The 21899-nt window shown below is 45.8% G+C and overlaps 1 protein-coding gene across 1 annotated transcript in view; it reads left to right on the top strand.

Annotated features, from left to right (window-relative positions):
• The window catches only part of DOCK2 (dedicator of cytokinesis 2), a 401533-nt gene that overhangs the window by 320712 nt on the left and 58922 nt on the right, over positions 1-21899 (top strand). Inside the window, exons 30-33 of the mRNA XM_004428542.3 lie at positions 166-244; positions 10271-10371; positions 10459-10517; positions 21464-21612. Coding sequence (XP_004428599.1) covers positions 166-244; positions 10271-10371; positions 10459-10517; positions 21464-21612 — 388 coding nt within the window. The remainder of the gene's footprint in view (positions 1-165; positions 245-10270; positions 10372-10458; positions 10518-21463; positions 21613-21899) is intronic.

Below are 21899 nucleotides of genomic sequence, written 5' to 3'. Positions count from 1 at the left end.
CGTGGCCCCAGGTCTGCAGTGTGAGCAAGTGTTAATGTGGGTCAGTTGACTGCCCCCCTTGGGCCTTTGAGCTCCTCCCTGAGAGAACTTTGCAGTCTGGAGCATGGGGAGGGATGCCTGAGGTAGCATGCTCGGGTGACCTGGTGGCCTTCTCCCCTCTCCTAGGGTCTTCTTGAGAGCTATCAACAAGTTTGCGGAAACCATGAACCAAAAGTTCCTGGAGCACACGAACTTTGAGTTCCAGGTAAGTGTGCAGCATCGGAGCTGCACTTGGGGTGCCCTGGCAGGGCTGCTCTGGCATCTTGGGCTGATTGCTCCATCAGACACATCCCAAAGCACATGCAAGGTATGCCGGTGTCTCTGGGGGTTTCCGTAGAGGGGTGTGGGCGGGGAGGGAAGTACTCAGGGTTTGGAACTGGGCCCTTGATTAAAGAGTTATTAACTGAGCAGCGTATGCAAATGTGACTGTATAATGTATCTTGTGCTAAAGAGGAGACTCGCATTCATTCATCATCAGAGTGGGTGCCACCTTTTAAAAATGTATCACATTTTCCTACTTTTTTATTCATTGGAGCCTAGATAAAAGCAGCCCCTCATAGACACTGAAAAATAAAGCTCACTAGTACATCTCTGTGACTTCCTGATTCCTCTGGAAGGTACTTTTAGTCCTCAGACAAGACATGGGGCCTCTGTGAGATCCGGAGGGCCTCAAAGCATGTCCCTGGGGCAAACAGTGACATATCTGCTCGAGGCCCAGGCAAGAGGAACCAACTCTTCAGAGCCTCATGGAAAAGTCCAGATTGCTACCCCTGGCTACAGATGTGAGAGAGAAGGGCCCCCTCCAGGGAAGTTCCTGACCGCCAGATCTCTTGCAGTGCAAGCTTGGGGAGTAGCCAGTGAACTGGGCGATGGCGTTGTCTGCCTGCTCATCTGAGGAGTTCGGTTCCTATCTGGGCTGACAGGAACCGACCAGCTGAGCAACCTCAGCAAGGCCTGGACTGCGTGCGTGCCTCAGTTGACTCACCTGTAACATGCTTACACCTACTCTTTCTACTTCATAGGGTTTTTCTAGAACTGGAATGTGCCAAAGGATTTGCTAGGAAAATTCACCTGTAAGGTCCCACCAGTTTCCACTTAAATATTTCTTCCTCCAAGAGCCTCCCTTGACTGACTCCTCTCTGAGGGGCCCCCACAGACCCCTCGTCATATATCACCACTTAGCCTGTTGCGGTCTCTTCATAGCACTAAATGTTATTTGAAATAATCTTTCTTATTTGTCTACGTGCACGCTTTCCCTTTTCTCCTGGTAGAGTGTAAGCTTTATGGATGCAAAGACCTTGTACTCACAGAGACCCTGTGCTTTGTGCCTGGCATAGGAGGTCTCCTTGAGGAGGGATGCCTGGGCTGAGGTCTCTGAGACAAACCCTGCTGGAGAGGACCAGCCTATAAGTATTTAATGAACATTGTCTTTGAACAAGATTCTCTCGCACTACCTTGCATTCAAATCAGGCAACTGAACTCTAATGATGATAAACAGAGGAGCTGCCATTTTCTGACGGCTTATGCGTGCAGATCTCGTGAGATGTGCTCTGTGAACATTATCTTTCTCAGTCCTTACAAGTACCCTACAAGTTAGTTACTACCATTTTTTCAGCTGCAAGGCTGCAGGAACTAAGACCCTGAAGTGATGGATAGATAGCTTGAAGTCACACAGCGTGTCAGTGCAGAGTTGGGACTAGAGCTCAGTGTGGCTGACACCAACGCCCACGGATCACCATGGCCACGTGGTAGATATGGCGTCTCAGCACGGCGTGGAGTTGACTGCCTGGCAGGGTCTGGGTGAGAGTTATTCATCTTTGACATGGGAACAAAACATGTCATTTTGGCTATTTGATCCCCTTCTGAATGTGGTCCAGATGCCTGCAGGCTCTGCTTCCGAGTATGTTCAGGGAAGTTAATAAGGCCATTGCTTTTTTGGAGGGGCAGCTTGGAACAACACACCTAGATGCCGGCAGCAGGGCAGTGTTTGGGCCATAAAACTGCTGGCTGGTTTATTCATCTCTTTCCGTGGGCGTTGGCAATTACAGCCTCAGACCTGTTTTCCTGACTCTGGCTCTCCTCCATGGTCTTAGGGGGGTACTTTCCAAGAGAAGCTCAGCTTCAGTCCTTCATGCCATTCTTTTAGGTTTTATCTTGTTTTCCTGAAAAAATATCTGCATCTGGAGATGACCAGAGAAGTGGGGGTTTCATACATGGAAAGTATGAGCTTATGAGCTGTGTGACTTTCAGCAAATTACTTCACCTCTCTGTTCCTCATTGCCTCAATATCGAATTATGACACTAATAGTAGCTACCTCATTGGATTGTTGAGAGGATTAAATGGATTAATTTATGTAAAGCACTTAGAAGAGTGCCAGGAACATGGTTGCTATTTAATACATATTAGCTCATTATAATTATATAATTGTTATCAGTATGACGATGATAATGATGGTCCTAAATGTGTCAGGTCTGGGAACTCATATGTCAGTCCTGGATAAACAGGACATTAGGTAGGCATCTTTCTGGTCACCACAATATTGCCTAGGGCTGTCACACCCACAAGATTTTGTAAAACAGGAAAGTGGCCAACATTACAAAATGAAATGTTTCTTTTTCTAATGAGACTTCCATAGATATTTATTGAAAAGTATTCAAGAACAGGATCATTTTGCAACCTTATCTTTGTTCGCCCACTTTCTCCTCACCCCGGTGAGAATGGATTTGTTCTCTGTACCCTGCCTGGAACACGCCTTGTTTCCTTATTACAGTTTCATTAATTATGCATTTAATATCAGCAGGAACAGCATCCATCACTAAGCATGGCCGGCCTTGGCAGCCGCTGTCCAGAGGAGAGGCAGGTGCAATGAGATTATCCTTAATATCTTTTCCGGAACTGTGGTTTTATGATTCAAAGGGCAGAAAGCAAGAGAGTTCTGTGGGTGCCACTCAGTAGGTGACAAGACCTGGGAATTACCAAAATGATGTTTTTTGCTTGGGGCTGAAATAATTTGTATTCTCAGGCCCTGTTCAGGATGCTGGACCCTGGCATTCACATCCATTTGTATGGTCATGGAAGACCAAGAGAGGATTTCGAATTCAACTCAGCAAGTCTTTATGTTTAAGAGCAGTTCTCATGGGACAGGCTATTGCAATATGCTTTGAGGAATTTGGAAGCAAAGTAGAACATTGCCATGCCCTCAAGGATCTTGGAGTCTTGATAGTATGCTATAAATCTGTCTTCTAGCATCCAAGCCTTTGAAGAGGGTGACTAACCTTTATTAGGCATCTACTTAGGGCACTTTGATCCTCATCATAACTTTGTTAGGTTGGATATACCCATTTTACTGGTGAAGAAACTGAGCTTCAGAGAAGTGGTTAACTATTCTGTTAAAGGCCATCTAACTGCCAAGTGGGGCTGCTGGCAACCCCAGGCCTGTCTGCAAAGCCCAAGCTCTTCCCACTCTTCTGCACTGTCTCTTAGAAACAGGGTGCCTCTTGGATCTAGGAGAGAGGTCTATTTAGCTCCAGAAACACTGTCTGCCCTTGGTAGCTCTTGCTGGCCCTGAGATAGAGAGCTCTACAGTGATTGGCTGTAGGATTAGACTGTCGTAGTGGAAACTCTGACCCAGGAATCAGTGGTTACACTTGGGATGTACTCTTTGGCTCCAGGAAAATTGTTTCTGTTTCTTATTGCTACTAAGATCATTCTTTCTTCCTGGGAAGCTGTAATTGGTTCTGCATTTGGTAGCTCCAGCCTTGGCCTCGAGAAATTTCTGGATCAGCTTCTGGGCACCAGACCACCTTGGGGATCATTTTTGAACCTATACTGGAGACCCTGTGAAATGAAAAGCTTCTAGAATATTCCCAGACGTTAGTGGAGGAATGAGGGCAGGCTTGTCTTTATAATGGGAAATGTAACCAGTAATGGCAAAAAAGGTGAGAGAGGGAGCACCACACAGAGGGAGCACTCACTGAAGCCTTGAAGAGGCCCATAGCACCTCCACAGGGAAGCCCAGGCTCACAGTGGAATGGCTCCACCAGGCAGAAAGATGGTCACGTGCTTGGGCATGGCTGCTTCGTTCGGCCCTGCCTGCTCAGCTTGAGGGGCCCAGACAACCTCTGGCCTGATGTTCCTAACCCAAGTCGATAACTGGAACCCTCCACTCCCAGAATCAACGGCATCCCCAGAAGGGCCATGGCAGCTGTGACAGCAGCTCAGAGGAGGGCTCACTGACTGCATTTCAGCAACACCATGTGCTAGGTGCTTTTTCTTCTTTTTAATTGGAATTTGGGGTAAATAATAATTCAAGGCTGTTGAGAAAGAATCTTATAGGATTAAAAACCCTTGATGTCTCTGCTGTAAAGACTAAAACATCAGATGAACCTGTGGAAACCTTAGCCAACAGCAAAGGCTAAAGGAAACTGAGAAAGGAAAAGAAAAGGGGTTTTAGCAGAAGAGTAGAGTGGTAGAGAATACAAGTTCTGGAGAGAGATAGACACTTGGATTCAAATGTCAGCTTTGCCATTTTGTAGCTGTGTGACCTTGGGCAAGTTATTTAACCTCTCTGGCCTCAGTTTCCTGATTTCGAACATGGGGCGAATAGGAATACAAATCTCACAGTTTCTGGCAAGGATTTAACAAGAATGCATGCAGAGTGCTGGACTCGTTAGTGCACTCATCCAACAAATATTTCCTGAGCACGTGCTGGGTTAGACACAACGCTAGACACTGGATACAGAACAGTGAATAAAAAGATGAGGTTTGTTTGCATGATGCTTGCATCCAGTAGAAGAGACAGACAATAAATTAGTCCTGCTTAAAATAGGTCATAAATCCCGTGAACAGGGTGTAATGATGGTGAACAATGGGCGAATCCACTACGTCGGGGCAAGTTGGGACTTCTTCCCGGGGAAGTAGTTTTTGAACTGATAAATTTAAATTTTGAACTGGTAAGCCTGAGTAGGAGTTTACTAGGCAACGATTTCCTCATTTAGTCTTTACAACCACCCAGTTAGATACGATTAGTCTCATTTTCCAAATGAGGAAACTGAGACTCAGAGAGAGAGGGTGACTTGCCCATGATGATGGAGCTGGTAATTGGATTAGAATCCTGGAAGGCAACCTGACAGTGTCTATGAAAACAAAGACAACAGACAAACAACAACAAAATCTGCATAGACCCTATGTCTTAGCAATTCCAACTCCAAGAATGTATTCTCCCTCATAGTCTCTCATGCATAAAGATGTATAAACAAGGACGTTGATTACAGCAGTGTTGCTAGAGGAAAAAAAAGTTGGAGTCAAGCTAAATGTCTATAAATAGGGAACTGGTTAAAATTAAAGTACATCCTTATAGCAGAATACCACACAGCAATAGAAAAGAATGGAGCAGATCTGTATATGCTAATATAGAAACACCTGCAAGATATATGGCTGAGAGAAAAAAGCAAAGTACAGCAGACTATTAAAACAACATGTCTATGCATATATTTGTTTGTACGTAAAAAATTTTTGGAAGGCTATCCGGGAAATTGTTAAAATTTTCTTCTGCGAAATTAGACTAGGGTCCAAGGTAGGATGGAAAATAACTTTTTATTATTTAATCTTTCCTACCATTTAATTTTCTTACCATGTATTACTCTCATAATTTTTCTGAGAGTTAATTAAAAATAAATTCTGGTTACACCCACTAGCGTTTGGATGCTCATTTAGTTTATCTGGATCTCACTGTTTGCATCTGTGAAATGAGGGAGTTGGAGCGGATGACCCTTAAATTCATTCCAGCCCTCACCTTCTATTGTCCAATGATTTCAAAATATTAAATTCCCAATCGGAAATCACCTCACCTCTTCCCTGGAGAAAAGGGACCTAGGTGTTTTGCTAAAGCCCGTCTGGCTTCTCTGAGCCAGCTGAGCTGGGCACGTAGTAGAAATGCCGCCAGGCAGCTTGAGGCAGGGAGAAAAGAAAAATCTGGGACCTTTTGAAACAACCAGAAAATTTCTCTAACAATACAGCACTCAATAAGTAAGTATTTTCTGGAGCCCGGCTGTGTTCGAGCCATTGTGTTAAATATGACATTAAGGATACAAATAAGTGGCAGACAGGACTGTTGGTAACTGTGGAGCTTATAGTTGAAAGACAGAGCGTGCAAATACTCCACGACCAGCGCCACCGCCAACACCACTGCTCCCTTGGCTGAGCACCTGGCATGTGCCAGACCCTTGGGGGATGCCCTCATGCGCATATTTCATCCAGCACTTACAACAATCCTTTATGGTAGTCACCATTATTTTTCCCATTTTACAGGTAAGAAAAATGAGGCTCGAAAGGTCAAGTAACTAGCAGAAGATAATGCAGCTAGTAAGAGAGAGAGCTGGTGTCTACACCCTGGTCTGGGAGACGCCAGCGTTGTGCTCCTGACCACTGGGTGATCCTGTCATGGGAAGTGAGTGGAGCACACGGCCAGCTGTGGAACAGTGGACCAAAGTCTGTGGAGGCACATACTGAGTGCTGCTCAGATGAGGAAGGGATTGGGCAGACCTGCCATCATGAAGGTGTGGGTCTCGAACTGGGCTTTGATGAAAGAATAGGACTTAGATGTCGCAAATGTGAGAACCCCAGAGCAGAGCCAAGGAGGCAAAGGTGCTTGTGTTGCATCTGTAGAGTCTGAGCAGACCAGCCCCCCTGGAATAGGCAGTTTGTTGAGGGAGAAAACACTGGAAATTGAATGAGGCCTGAAAAGCCAGGTTAGTGCATTTGGTCCTGATTCTTCAGGAGCAAGAGTCAAGGAAGGTCCAGGGCAGAGGCAGTGAGTGCCAGTCTAGACGTGGCCACTGCTCACCTATCAGGGCACTGCACCGAGTCAGTGACCGGGACAACCTCCCCTCAGTTCCAAAGGTCAGTTCTGCCCTATGGGTTATACCCTATGGGCAGAACGGGCAGGGGCTGTGGGTGAGGTGCATAGGGGCACCATTTCTGATCCACTAAGAAAAGAGGATACTTGGGTCTATGGTGTCATGGTCCACAAAGATCTTCAAGGAGGGGAACCAAAAGAAAATCAGGTCCACTCCTAAGTGTATACCCAAGAGAATTGAAAACATACATCAACACAAAAACCTATACGTAGATGTTCATAGCAGCATTATTCATAATACTCAAAAGGTGGAAACAATCCAAATGTCCAGCAATGGATGAATGGGTAAATAAAATATGGTATGTCCATGATAGAATATTATTGGGTGATAAAAATTAATAAAGTACTCATACATGTGACAACATGGATGAACCTTGAAAACATTATAAGTGAAAGGAGGCAGACACAAAAGATCACGTATTTTATGATTCCATTTCTATAAAATGTCAGACTAGGCAAATCCACAGAGACAGAAAGTAGATTAGTGATTGCCAGGGGCTAGGGGTGGGAGGGAGAATGGGGAGTGATTGCTAATAGGTAGAAGGTTTCTTTTTGGGCTGATGAAAATGTTCTCAAATTAGATAGCGGTGATGATTTTACTACCTTGTGAATATACTAAAAAACCCTGAATTATACACTATGAAAAGTAAATGAGGGGCCAGCCCTGTGGCCTAGTGGTTAAGTTTGGTGCACTCTGCTTTGGCAGCCCGGGTTCAGGTCCTGGAGGCAGACCTACACGCCTCGTCGGCAGCCATGCTATGGCAGCGACCCACATACAAAATAGAGGAAGATTGGCACAGATGTTAGCTCAGGGCAAATCTTCCTCAGCAAAAAAAAAAGTGAATGATATATGTGAATTATATCTCAATTTTAAAAAAAGAATCAGAAATTAAGTGACAGAGAAAACACTCTTTTGAAGGACTAAGTCAGGTGGAATGGAGGCTAGCCTAGACTTGTCTAGACTTGACATATCTATGTGTTCTCAAATGTGTTGAGACATTTCTGGAGTTATTCTCAAAAGTAACAGCAATTCAACTTACTTTGTCATATATCTATTTCCACTTGTACTCTGATTACTCTTATGACATCCCCTAAAATCAGGAATTTCTCACCTTAAAAATAACCCTTTCCATGTCCTGTGGCCAGATTTTCCCTTCCCCTGGCTTGTTGTTTCATACCCTGGTCTTAAATACGAGGAGGAGTGAGCTCTGGGCGTAAGCAGACAAAGCAGCACATTTTCAGAAACTGCAACCTGCACGTCCCGGGGGCACCAGGAGGAAAGACAGTCTGCGTGGCTGGGGAGACCCAACCTGCACTGTGTGTTTGGATAAGCGAGGTTACTGCAGAAACGAGGGGCTTGGGATCTGATTCTGAGGGTTATGGGAAGCCTTTGGAGGACTTTGAGGAAGGGGGTGATAGGACCCAACTTGTTTTAAAAAGATCCTTCTGGTCTGTGTGGAGAGTTGACTTCATGGGGGCCATAAGCCAGGAGGTTGCCTCACTGCACCCCAGGAGCGGCTGGGTCTCTTGGATCTGGGAAGATCACGTTTCGAGTAAAGGAAAGCGTATTCCCTCCACAGAATGTGAGCTGCACGAGGGCAGGGCCTGCTGTCTGTGCACCCGCTGCCCTATCCCCCCACTGTGACAATGCCTGGCACATAGAAGATGTTCATTAAACATGTATTAATGCATCCTCAGCCAAAGACTGACCTTGGAGTGTGGAAAGAGCCTCGAACGCCATTCAGAAGACCTGAGTTCAAATCCCAGCTCTGCTGTGTATATAACAAGCTGAGTGACCTTCAGCAAAATACTTAAGCCCTCCAGGCCTCAGTCTCCTCATCTGAAAATGGGACTAATAAGAGCTATCAAGTTTTGAGAGATGAAAGAAGGGATGTGTGGGCAAGTGCCTGGCCCATGATAGAAATGGAGCGCTTGCTTTGCTTCTTTCTGAAACTGGAGCCACACGCCCATTTGAAAGTGTTCTGGGCAGCAACAATGACATTATTAAGCGTAGAGCTGACTTTTACTTAGTCTTGGCCATCTGAACCTCCGATGAACATCTCTGAGTTAAGGACGAAGGTCTCAATGGCGGGTGATTTCTCTAGCCAGAGTCACCCCTCCTCTTGCTATTCAGTTCTGAGAAGGGGCTGAAAGTGGATGGGCTTTGTCTAGCACAGCTGTCCCCCACCTGCTTCTCGCAGGGACATGGCATCTTGTAATAATTGCCCTTGAGCAGCCAAGAAGCAAGGTTGTACTATTTGCTTTGGTACCAAAGGAATTACTGGAACAAGTGCTTTTGAGCTCTTACTGAGATTCATGCCCTTTAAACACATCATCCCATGCCATCTTTACTGCAGCCCTCTGCAGTGGGTAGAGAGGGTACCCATTTACAGACAGGTTCACTTAGGTTCAACAACACCTTGGTTCGGGTCTCCATCTCTCGGTTCTGTAGCATGTATCAGTATTGCCATCACTGCGGCTAATCTTTTGGGGCACTTGCCATGTGCTGAGCCCTTTGCCAACTTTATTTCACCATGAGCCGGTGCAGTGGGTTCTAGCATTAGTCTTTGCATTTAGCACCAACAGATCATGTAAATGTTAAAATTATGACAAACTTGCATATCGGCTGGGCCCTCAGTGGTTCTTGAACTTAAATGAGCATCAGAACCACTTGGAGTGTTTGTGAACACACAGGTTTCTGGGGTCTGATTCCATAGGCCTTGAGTGGAGCCAGAGAATGTGCATTTCTAACAAGTTCCCGGGTGATGCCAATGCCGCTGGTGTGGGGCCACATTTTAAAACCATTGAACAAAGAGGAAGGAGAAGGCAAAGTATTCTAAGACAGAATGGGTTGCAGGCTGGTCCTCTGAACTGTTGGGTGAATTAGGGAGGATTTCCAGAGAGGCTGAGAATCCCTGAAATGCTTATCTCTCATCACCCTCTAATTCTAGGGCAGAGGAACCATTTTACCAGGGCACCCAGCTGAGGCAAGTTATTTGTCTTTCAAAAAACAAAATAAAGCAAAACCAAACCAAAGAAAAAAAAAAAGCAGCCCTAAAATCCTGCTCCTTGCCCAAATCCTGTTGTCAGAGAGGGAAATGGTCAGCGCCTAGAGAAATCCATCCAGTGTCCTAGCTTTGGCCGGGATGTTCATTTCAGAGTCAGTGCCAGTTAGAAAATTGCAGTGCACAGAATTAAACTGGTTCTGCCTCTATCTTCTGCCATCTTCATAAATTATTCACATTACCCAGCGTTTAATATGCCTTCCCACTTCAGACCGTCTCCATGACTGTTCTCTACTCTTTCATTTACAGCTGTGGAACAACTATTTTCATCTGGCGGTGGCTTTTATCACTCAGGATTCTCTGCAGCTGGAGCAGTTCTCACACGCGAAGTACAACAAAATCCTGAATAAGTAGGTTGCGTGTTTGGGTTTCCTGCAGGGGGATTCATGAAATTCTCTGAGATGGTACCTGAAGCAGGCGTGTTTTGTTCCTCCTAGGTACGGGGATATGAGACGGCTCATTGGCTTCTCCATCCGTGATATGTGGTACAAGCTTGGTAAGTAGGCCCATGCATCCAGACAGACATATCTGCACGTGCCAAGTTCCTCTTGAAGGCCATCTGTTGGAGGGCCACAGGGGTTTCAGCAGTGGGAGCTTGAAATAACAGTTTACCACTGTGTGTGCCCCAAATCCTTAATAAGAGCCTGATGAGAGAGGGTACCCACCCCCACCTCCCACCCCACAAACAGCTGTGGATCTGCTTCTGCTTGATACCCCTAAGGGGTTGAGAAGTCAAATTGGAATTTACAAGAAGGAGGAAGGGCAGGACTGCTGTGGGAACTCACGTCCTTACACGTCACATGCATGCTTCCTGCTGATTGGTGGGCTGTTCTGCATCCTGCTTCTCATGTAATGTTGTGATCCACAAAAGACCGTCCAACCTCCTGGGGGAGAATCAATTCTAGGAAAGATGAGGGTCATTTGTGACATGATTTAAGCTGGAAGGTGACCCCCGAAGCTATGGGAATCGAATCGTGTGTGAGCTGAGTGGTACCCGTGAGAAGAAGGAAAGAGAGATAGAATTAGGGAGAAATTTATTGAGAGTCTGAGTTAAAGAGATCTTATTTAATCTTCACATCACCTCCTGCAAGGTAGAAAGCTTCCCCCTCCCTTTTATTGATCAGGAAACTCAGAGAGGGAAGTAACTTGCTTGAGATCAAACAGCTGCAAGTCCAGAGCTTGGTGTTGACTCCGCAAGAATAGAGACCATATACCTTGCCCCAGGCCTGAATCCTGCTCCATAAATATGTGCTGAAAGGATGGATGGATGGATGAACAGTAATGAGTAATGAGGTATTTTTACCTCCAATTTGGTACGTCCTCTTTGACTTTCTGCTGCCTGATTGCTCTGCCCTGGGCTTGGATGTTGACCCTCTTCAGAGGAGGCACTTGCAGGGACTTGCCCATCTCTTGGATTCAACCTAAATTACCTCTCCAGACTTTGTTTCTTGCTTCCCTAGACCTCTTAGTGTCTTTCCATCCCCATCTGATTTCCTGGACAGCGGTTTCTTGCCCTTTCCAGCAAGGTCCATTCACTACAGGGAGCACAGTGGATAGACTATCAGTCTGGGTTCTGTGCTTGCTGGCAGCGTGGGACTCAGGCTAAGAACATATACTGGTATGGGAGGGCTGTGGATTGGCTCACAAAAGCAGAGGGAGAGCTGACAACCAGGCCCAGAACAGACTGCCACATCTCTGCCTTGGGCCTTGCCCTGCCATTTATAAGCTATGTGGTCCAAAGTGAGGAGACTGAGCAGCACTGGGCCTAGGCTGGGGAAATAGCACCTTCTCCCAGGGTACTGATGAGGATCATAAGAGCAAAACCTGGGAGAGTGAAGCCATGGGGGCCACACTCTTGTCAGAGTTTTTATCATTGTTTTCACTCTTGCCCCATCAGAACAGAACCTAATTTTCCTGTTCTGGCTCCTTAATCATCAAAGCCAGGCCTGTACCACTAGGGCCTGAAGGGCAGGGCCCAGGCAGGTAATGTAAAAGAGTGAAGGGGCTGGGACATGTTAAACCCCCAGGAATCCGTAAAGCATGGCACTGTCAACATTTGGGGTTGGATAATGCTTTGTTGTGGGGGCTGCCTGTGCATTGTAAGATTAGGTAGCATCCCTGACCTCTACCCGCTAGCTGCCAACAGCATCTTCCCTAGTTGTAACAACCAAAAAAAGTCTCCAGACATTGCCAAATGTCCCCAGAGGGAGGGAGTGCAAAACTACCCCTGTTTGAAAACCACTATCATAAAGAAATACCATCTCTATGCTGTTTTTCTAGAAAAGGATGCCTTTCTCAGTTTATCTTTTGTTTCTCTACTTTGGATAAGGACAAGAATATAAGAAATATTTTATGTTTCATTTACCATTACTCTGCAATAGGAATAAACAAAAAAGCATGGTGCAAGTGGAGGCCTACCTGGTAGCCAACACCTGGCCTCAGGGTTGGGAATGTGGGAGGAGTAGCTGGGCCTGGAACAAAGTGAAGCAGATGTGCCCCGGCTAACAGGGGCAGTCGCTGTCCTGCTCTGGTTGACTGCTGTCCTATTAGAATGCAGGGCCGACATTGTCACATCTTCTAGTCTTTCAAAAGAAGCCAGGAAACAGAATTTTTAAATGCATTTTCCAGTTTATGAATATTGATGATAACTAATTGAAAGTTTTTAAAACATTGCGTATGCTCCATGAAGCACGGGGCCCAGATTCAGTTCAAATATGAGTTTGCATTCTTTGCTTTACTATAGCAAAGACTAGACAAAGTGGTGGTGAGCTTCCTTTCCCAGATCTACACCCCAGGCATCGCCAGAATTGCAAAACAGGGATCTGTGCCTGTTTGTCTCCAGTTCTTCCACACAGCCTGCTCTTTTCTGAATGTCCTTCATTGCCATTGTTCTGCACGCAGAAGATTTTATTGAGATATAGATTATGTTTTGGCAGGCGTTCTTGTGCTCCCAATTATGCTGATGAATGAAAAGATGTTACCAAATATTCCACCTGTTCAGAATCACAGAACATCAGAGCTGGAAGGGCCCTTTAGAGATCATATTGCCCAACATTTTTCAAACATTTATTTTTAGCTGAGGACCAATAAAAACAATCTCATGCTCAATAGATAAATTAGATGAAAGCCGAGCTATTCTAACTGAAGTGGGGTGGGGGGCTGCTCCTGAGCTCCCCACGTAGACCCCTGAGGATTTTCTGGGGAGAAATCCTGAAGCACTTCAGAGAACAGTTTGAAGCTACAGGTCTGGTCCAATTCACCATTTTACCAGTGAGGAAACGGAGGCAGAGAGAAGCGAAGAAGTGTGTACAGGTCATATAGGCGACTACAGGCAGATTCAGGATAAGCACACTGGCCTGTTTGTCCTGAAACATCACAGACTCCTTGCTGTTTGCAAAGACCCGTAGGATAAATTAATGCAGTTAAAAGATATGCTTGTCAGAATTTTGGGGTTGCAAGAAAGAGATGCTGACTATGGCTGCCTTAATCCAAGAAGGCACTTATCGGAAGGGCAAGGAGAACCAGGCTGCGAAGGACAAGCCAGAGCCACTCTAGGATCCAGGGCTGGTGGTGTGACTTTGCCTTCAGGATGTTCCATTTCTGTAGCACTCTGCTAAAGATCCAGTCTCCAGGGGACACCATTCCATCGGCCTTCCTTGGATGACCTCTCCAGTGATACTCCCACCAAGCCTATATTCATTGAGGGAGGCAGAGTTTCCCAAAGTAAAATCCAAGGTGATATTACCAGCAAAAGGAGTTATGGAGAGGTCAAACAAAGCCACAGATGTCCACTGCAGAAAACAAGAAGTAAAGGATGCTTTTGCAAAGGTGGCCACCCCCCTCACCTTTTGGCCCGGCTCCTGAAAAAGAGGAAAGTATATGAGCCTGAAGGGGTTTTCCTGTTGCTGATTAGTTACATGGCTGCCCTCTCCTTGCCTGTCTCCTTCAGGCAGGAGGATATGGGATTAGAGGAATAAGAAAACAAGACAGAGGTGGCAGAGCGAATGGATGGTTTCCCATCCCCACCCCACCCTGTGTTCTACCAGAAGCCGGCATTAGCATGCTTTCTCCTAATATGCTAATGAGGTTAACCTGCTAATCCAAACCAAGACCAAGCACTGTCTACACTAGGGGCCAATGTAGTTAGAACACTGCCTTGGGTAATGATAGATTTTCAAGTGCAATCCATGGAATCTCCAAGACAGACTGAAACTTAGAGGCTATCTGTGGCAGATGCGGCTGAGTACCCACACAACAGCCATTCTTTCCTTCTTCCTGGCTGACTGAACCCTGATTTCTTTTCATGATCACAGTTTGCTCAGTTGACAGTATCCTGTGGCAGGTGATGGCCGTGTGGCCTAGCTCTGTCTGATGAGAATCAGCAAGAACAAACTTCTTGGGGCTTCAGGAAAACATTTTTTCCCAATTAAACAAAAGGGAAGGGGACAAATTCATTGAGCACAACACATTTTTTGCCCATTGTCCTTTCCCCTCTTCCTTTCTGGAAAACAACGAGATGCCTGGAGGTGCAACAGCCACCTTGAAGCCATGCTAAGAATAGAAGAGCAACTCTGGACTGTCTTTTGACTTCTTGTTAAGGAAGAAGACTAAAGCAGAGTTTAGCCATGGTAATCGTATTTCTGTTATATCCCTAACTGATACATCATCTAATTCAACCCCCCAATTTTATAGATGAGGTCGCTGAGGCCCAGAGAACACAAGGACACTCCCCAGGTCAACAACAAGTCAATGACTCAGCTGAGGCAAAAGGGCCTGACTCTTGACCTCAAATCCAATGTTCTTACTAATAATTTTTTCAGAATATGCAAATTATGTTCAAAGGGTGTGAAATAGCCAACTAACTGTTTTTCAAAGATGGCTGATAATGAGTAGATCATAATGCATGTTAAGTTTTAAAATTTTGTTTTAATGCCCAAAGTAATCAGGGCATCATCACTATGATCATCCATATCATCATCTCCTTCTTCTCATCAGGAAAGACTTGAGCAGCTCTGTGATTATAAGATAGCTAATTGCAAAGATAATCTCAGGCTTGAAGATTATTCAGCATTCTTCAGGGAAAAGTCTAGATGTGTGTGTGTGTGTGTGCACACTTTTGTGAGAGAGGGTATGTGTAGGGAGGTCTTGGTGGGGAGAAGGACCACATGTGGTTACCAGGACCCAGCCCCTGAAGGGTTAGTGCCATTTGTGTTTTTGGATCCTGGGACAATGCCAAATGTAACGTACTTCTCCTGATAGTGTAGCATCATAACATCTGATTACTGCTTGGAGTGAAGCAATGCACATTTTGCCAAAATGACTTTGCACTTAACCATCTCACATTCACTTGGGTTAACAGTTTTTGTGGGAAAGACAGACAAATTCCAGTGGCTGGCATCATGGCTTCTGATGTGGGGAGGTCACTCCTGCCAGAGCTGTGAGAGCAACTGGGCCATTACTTTTTAAACATCTACAAAGTGCCCAGCTCAGTGTTAAGCTCCAGGGAAGGGTGAGAGAGTTTGGGAAGTATAAGGCATGGTTCCTGCCCTGCCAGGAAGAGCCCACCATCTAGTTCTAAGAGTAGAACAAACTAAGAGTTTAAAGAACAAATTAAGAGTATGTTCTTTAACATGAAATGTGTGGTGGAGGCTCAGGAGTTCAGGCAAATGGGAGATGTGAGGACAATAAGGATGGCTCCATTGGGGAAAACGGCTCTTGAATTAGACCCCAAAGGGTGGCCCATGTCAGGACTCAAAGAAAGAGGGGGAAAGGGCAAGTGTTCCAGGGGAGCAACCAGCCTAAGCAAGCATGGCTCCTTAGGGTTGAGGAGAAGCTGCTGGGAAGAAATAGGAAATGGGATTAGAGAGGCATCCATCCATCCATCCGTCCATCCATCCATCCACCCTACCATTCATTCATTTGATGACAAATATTAAGCACTGTGGTAGGCAGAATAATAGCTCCGCAAAGATGTCCATGTCTTAATCCCCAGAACCTGTATATATGTATTACCTGACGTGGCAAGGTGGCCTTTTCAGGTGTGATTACGTTAGGATTTTGAAGGTGGTGAGAGCATCCTGGACTATCCAGGTGGACACAGTGTGGTGACAGGGTCCTTATAAGTCAAAAAAGGAGGCAGGGGAGTCAGAGAGAGATTTGAAGAAGCTACGCTCATGACTTCGAAGATGAGGGAAGCGACCATGAGCAAAGGAATGTGTGTGGCCTCTAGAAGCTGGAAAAGGGAAGGAGAGAGTTTCTTCCTTAGACCCTCTGGGAGGAACTCAGCCCTTCTCACACCTTGATTTTAGCCCAGTGAAACCCAGACTTCTGACCTCCAGAAGTATAAGATTATGCATTTGTGCTCTGTTAAGCCACGAAGCTTGTGGTGATTTATAACAGCAGCAACAGGAAACCAAAACAAGCACCCTCTAAATGCCAGGCACTACGCCAGTGGCTGGGGCTACCACTGAGAACAGGTTAGAGATACAGCCCCTGACCTCACGGACTGGCGATCAGTGCACTGAATAGTCACAGGCTAACTGAAGAGCTATTTAATTATGGTTTCAAAAGGGAAATAGGTGTAGAGCAGAAGCTTGGGGCACCCAGAGAGTCCACAAAGGACTCCTGCCTAGTGAGTGAGCTGAAGACAGCCTCGATGGGGAAGAGCGGGGTGTCCTGAGCTCCAGGCTGTGTTCTCCTGTGGAACTAGAATGTGAGCCACCTGTCTAAATTTAAATGCTCTAGGGTCCACATTTTTTAAAAGAGAAAAATAAACAGGGCCAGCCCCATGGCCTAGTGGTTAGGATCAGCACACTCTGCTTCAGCGGCCCAGGTTCGGTTCCGGAGCATGGACCTACACCACTCATCAGTGGCAATGCTGTGGTGGCGACCCATGTACAAAATAGAGGAAGATGGGCAATGGGCACAGATGTTAGCTCAGGGCGAATCTTCCTCAGCAAAAACAAAAACAGTAAAAAGAAACAGATTAATGTTAACAATATAGTTTATTTAACCCCGTATTCCAAAGTGTTAGCATTTCAACATGTAATCACTACAAAACATTAGAGAAATAGTAAGTTTTTTTGTTGTTTTCCAGAACTCATTCTTTGAAATCTAGTGGAATTTTTATACTCATATCACGTCTCCACTTGGACTAGCCATATTTCAAATGCTCAAAAGACACACGTGGCCAGTAGCTTTCATATTGGATAGAACAACGTTAGCGAATAAGCAGGATTCACTTGTGGGGGTGTGTGAGGATAGGGTTCAGAGTGGGAGTGGGGTCAGGGAGAGGGCAGGAAGAGCATGGGGGCAAGGGAGGGTGTGTGTGCAGGCCCGAGGAGGAGGGAGCAGGGTGTGCCGGGGTAGGGGGTGGGGTGGGAGGCAGGCCACTGGAGGGAGGGCAGGCAGAGGAGAGGATGAGATAGGGTATGCAGAGGGAGCCTCAGACCACACGGGCCTGCAGAGCTCCATCCCCATAGCGACAAAAGCCATGGAAGGCTTCTGTGGATCAGCATGATCAGCTTGGGGCTTTTCAAACCTCTTTGAGGGCAGATTATAACATATTTAGATGGGATAGAGAAGGGCTTGGAGAGTCGTGAATGTCAGCCATGGGAGAGAAGATGAACCCGTCCAACCCTCTCCCCATGCCAGCTCTTTACTCTAGAGGTGAACAAATAAACCGACCGCCTGAAAAGTTCCACGAAAAGCTCCAGGGGGCTCCATGAGGTTGGACCATGTCCTTTCATGTTGCTTTTTCCAGAACCCAGCCTAGGCTGAGCTTACAATACTTACCGTCATCATCACAATCAACATCAACGCTTACTGAGCCGTTCTAAGGAGCCATACACCAGGCAAAGCCCTTTGTTTATATTAACTCTTTTTAAGCTTCTTAACAATTCTGCCAGGCAGGGATTATTATGATCTCCATTTTACAGATGATATAACAGAGGCTCAGGGAAGTTAAATGACAGGCACCACAAAGGCACACGCCCATGGAGTGACAGTGGCGGGACCTGACCCAGGTTGTTGAGCTCAGAGATTCTACAGGGCCTGGAGGGTGCCTGGGGCTGGGCCTGCTCTGCGTTGGAGGAAGAACTGCCAGCTGTCTCAGAGCAGGGCCAGGGGGGAGTTCTTCCAAGCCTGAGACAGAAGAGCAAAGATCCATGTACTTTCTCCCCCTGTTGAACTAAATGAATGATCTTTTCTGATCTGTGAGCTTTATTTCAGAGTCCCCAGGAGTCTTGCAGGACTCTGAAATCCAGGGGGTCGTAACTTGCTCTCATCCCTGTTCATTTCAGACTCTGTGCAGCCTTTAGAGAGAGATGTACCCTCAGCCCGAGTGCCACTCTGCCTCACATCAGCCTCATGAAGTCGATGCCTTACCCAACTTGCCCAACTCTGCGGGGCTCAATTGTCTCCTTCCTCCCTCCCTTCCTTCTCTCTTTTTTTCTTTTTTGCCCAGTCATCATCTTAGTGCCCTTAGACCCTTCACATTCAGTCTTACACTCTCCTCCTGAGAAGTGTGATGGGTGAGGCCATTGTACAGATTAGAAACCGAGGCCGGAGAACACACAGGACTCCTTTCCACCCACACACCTAAGCTCTTCTCTCTGCTCTCATTACCACCAGATCCTTTCCCAAAGCCTGTGTAATTCGGCATTTGGATTTATCCTGTTGGCTTGTTGGCACTTTAAAAGCCTGTTCTAATTGGTGTCTGTTCCCAGTGAGATTGAGCTTCCACTATATAAAAAAGACCCTCTCACCAATTCCCTTCCTTGTCTTTTGTCAAATACAGCAGCAGGTGTGTCTCTTGAATGAGGATTTTTTTCCCAAATGAGTTTGCGTTCAATTAGCTACAAATATGTTCTGTGTGTGTGTGTGTGTATTCATCTATGTATATAAAAATACACATATACACACATTTGCATTACTTGAACACAAAATCCAAAGTGCTGAAATTCCATTTTTGACATAAATAAATACAATTTCTTTATGGAGCATTGCAAGGGCCATTGAGATTATACTATATTTAGAGATCAGCATCTCTCTCCTCTCTCCCTGTTCCTCCAACTGTCTCTTCAACTGACTGCATAGACTGCAGGTCAAAAGTATCTAAGAAATCCCTGGTCTACAGCATGTCCACTTTTTATTTTAAACTACCTTAAATATATCTTTATCATACTCAATGCCCTCCAGAATTCTAAAGGCCTTTGTTGCATAAGCAATTTCTCCATTCTGTGGTGGCTTATCTGACAGTTTTCCATTTACCTTCTACTTATTATTGCACTCGACTTTGAATTTTAAGACCCCACTGTGGGTTTAAAGGATCTTGAAGGACGAAATCAGAAACCTAGATTAGCAATTACTATAAACCTGCAAGAAAGTAAGATTTTTTTTTTCTGTTTGGTCCAAAGCGAAGACTTGAGGCTCAGGTGTAATCCAAATGCATCATATAATGAAGCTGATATCCTGGAAAAATGTCTTTATGTTTCATTCAACTCTCTGCCTGACTTCACCATTTCATTCTCACTAACTGAAGATATTCCTAGGATGATGCCCTTTTTTATCTGAATTCTAGGGAAATACTCCAACATTAAGTCTCATTTGGGCTGAATGAAATTCATTTTCTTGCTGCCTTCCCTCTTGGCTCCTTTCCTCAGCTTTAATCAAAAGCAGCAGTGCCAGGCAATACACCATACCACGTGAGTCTCTACACCCAGGAGCCCTCTCCTCCAGGCGAGGACCACCAATGTTCAACCTGACAATGGAGAACACCAGAATGGGCTTCTTGGGCTCTGAAACTCAGGAGGAGAGGGAGGCAGCTGCCGATGAAACACTTGGGTGTCAGCTTCAATGACAGTTGCTTGGACGTGCTGCCCTCGATCCCCAGGAAATCCCCACTGTTCCTAGTGCCCCTCTTCGTTCCCCTTCTGGGCCACATCTGATGTGTGTGTTCTGAGGAGTCTGTTCAGTGCTGCTCAACAAGGCTGCCCTTCATGGTTCATTTTGGCCAAACACCACAACAGTAATAGCTAACGCTATGTAAAGTGTGCCATGTGCGGAGCACTGTCCTGGGCACTTGATAAATAATAATACGTTTATTTCTCACAACGACCGTATGAAATAAATGCTATTATTATCCCATGTTACAGATGAGGACACAGAGGTCCCAAGAGGTGAGATCAACTTGCCTAACCCCATAGCTAGTTGATGGTGGAGTCGGTTTACAAATTCAGTCAATCTAGCTCTGGAATCAGTGCTCTTAACCATTAGGCCACACTACCCGTGCCCCTGGGCCCTGATTCTTCCAGGGTCTGTGCTAAGTACACACAGGCATATTTTCACATGGTCTTCTCAACAGGTGGGTATTGCTATTGCATTTTTATAAGACACATATCCAAGGCATATAGCTAGGAGTGTAGGAATTAGACAAATTTATTTCCTCATTTGAAAGACATTTTTTAGGGCATCTAATATGTTCTGTTCTCAGTGCTACAGACACAATAGTGAGAACAGACATGGTCTTTACTCTCACAAAGCTCTCAGTGGGGGTGGCAGACATTTATCAAATGATTCCACCAATAAAGACATCATCGCAGAGTTGGATGAGAAGACAGAACACGCGAAGCCAGGGCAGGGTATCTGACCTAGCTGGGGGTGGGCTGAGCATGTGGTGGGGGCTTTTCTCAGCACGTCCACCCAGTGGGACTCATCGCAGGGAAGCCAGGTGGTAATGGGAGGTGTTGGGGAACAGGCAGGGGAAAATATTGTCAACAGAGGAGCAGTGTGTGCAGAGGCCTGGCGGTGGAGGAAGCAAGGTGAGTTTGTGACACTGGAACCAGGCCAGCGTGGCTAGAATGCTGAGAGCGAGGGGAGGGGGCATGGGAGTGCCTTGAAGTGAGGCAGAAGAAATGAGAACTTGTAGTTCATCTGACCCTAAACAATGTTTTAACCCCACTATTCCGTTGACCATACTATTACAGCAGATTCTTAGCAGCAAATTGTGCTTTTCTTGTTTCATGAAGCAGTTGGTAAACGCATTTTTTCCCAATCTCAGAAAGACGCTTGTGCTGCAAACAGGCATAATTTCAAATATCGCTGTGATTTACTTGATTTACTATCACTAACCTATTCCATCAGGGGCCCATTTGCAAAGGAGATGGTGCAACTGAAAACCCTTGTAAACAGTGATGTGCTTTACACACACCCGGGTTATTATCCTTAATAACGGAACTCGTTTGGGATGATGTGTGCGTCTGCCACAGCTGGTAATGTATGTAAAGTGTTCAAATGGTGCCTGGCTCCTGGTAAACAACCGTATGGATGTTAACTATTGTTTTTACTGTCCTGCCTACCTTTCTCTTCCCACAGGCTTGGTCTGAGCAGGACCTGTGCATCATGAAAACTGTTTTATGTGTCCATGTTCCTCTTCTCTTTTAGGCCAGAACAAAATCTGCTTCATCCCAGGCATGGTGGGACCTATATTAGAGATGACACTTATCCCTGAGGCTGAGCTCCGGAAAGCCACCATACCAATCTTCTTTGACATGATGCTGTGTGAATATCAAAGGAGTGGGGATTTCAAAAAGGTAAAAAATGAGGCTGGAAACTCATGCCAGCATCCCTAATCCCCAGCCCATTTCCCCATAATGATATCCTCGTTCCATCTGCCTGGGCTTCATTCAGAGGCTTGACGATAGGCTGGGGACATTTATTCGTGTACCCGGAATGAGCTGGCAGATCGGATTTGGTCAGTATTCTATCATGTTTTCCTGCCCAAGGCCAAGATTAAAATGCACTTTCTTGCTGTGTATCAGCTTGGTCCCTTTCTCAGTAGTATAAGAATCTTACTTCCCTACCTGAGAGTTCCCTCAAG

This window comes from Ceratotherium simum, chromosome 4 (genome assembly GCF_057802395.1).
Source record: "Ceratotherium simum simum isolate JZ-2026a chromosome 4, ASM5780239v1, whole genome shotgun sequence".
In the NCBI taxonomy this organism is placed as follows: Eukaryota; Metazoa; Chordata; class Mammalia; order Perissodactyla; family Rhinocerotidae; genus Ceratotherium; species Ceratotherium simum.
This window is presented reverse-complemented; position numbering and strand designations above follow the sequence as displayed.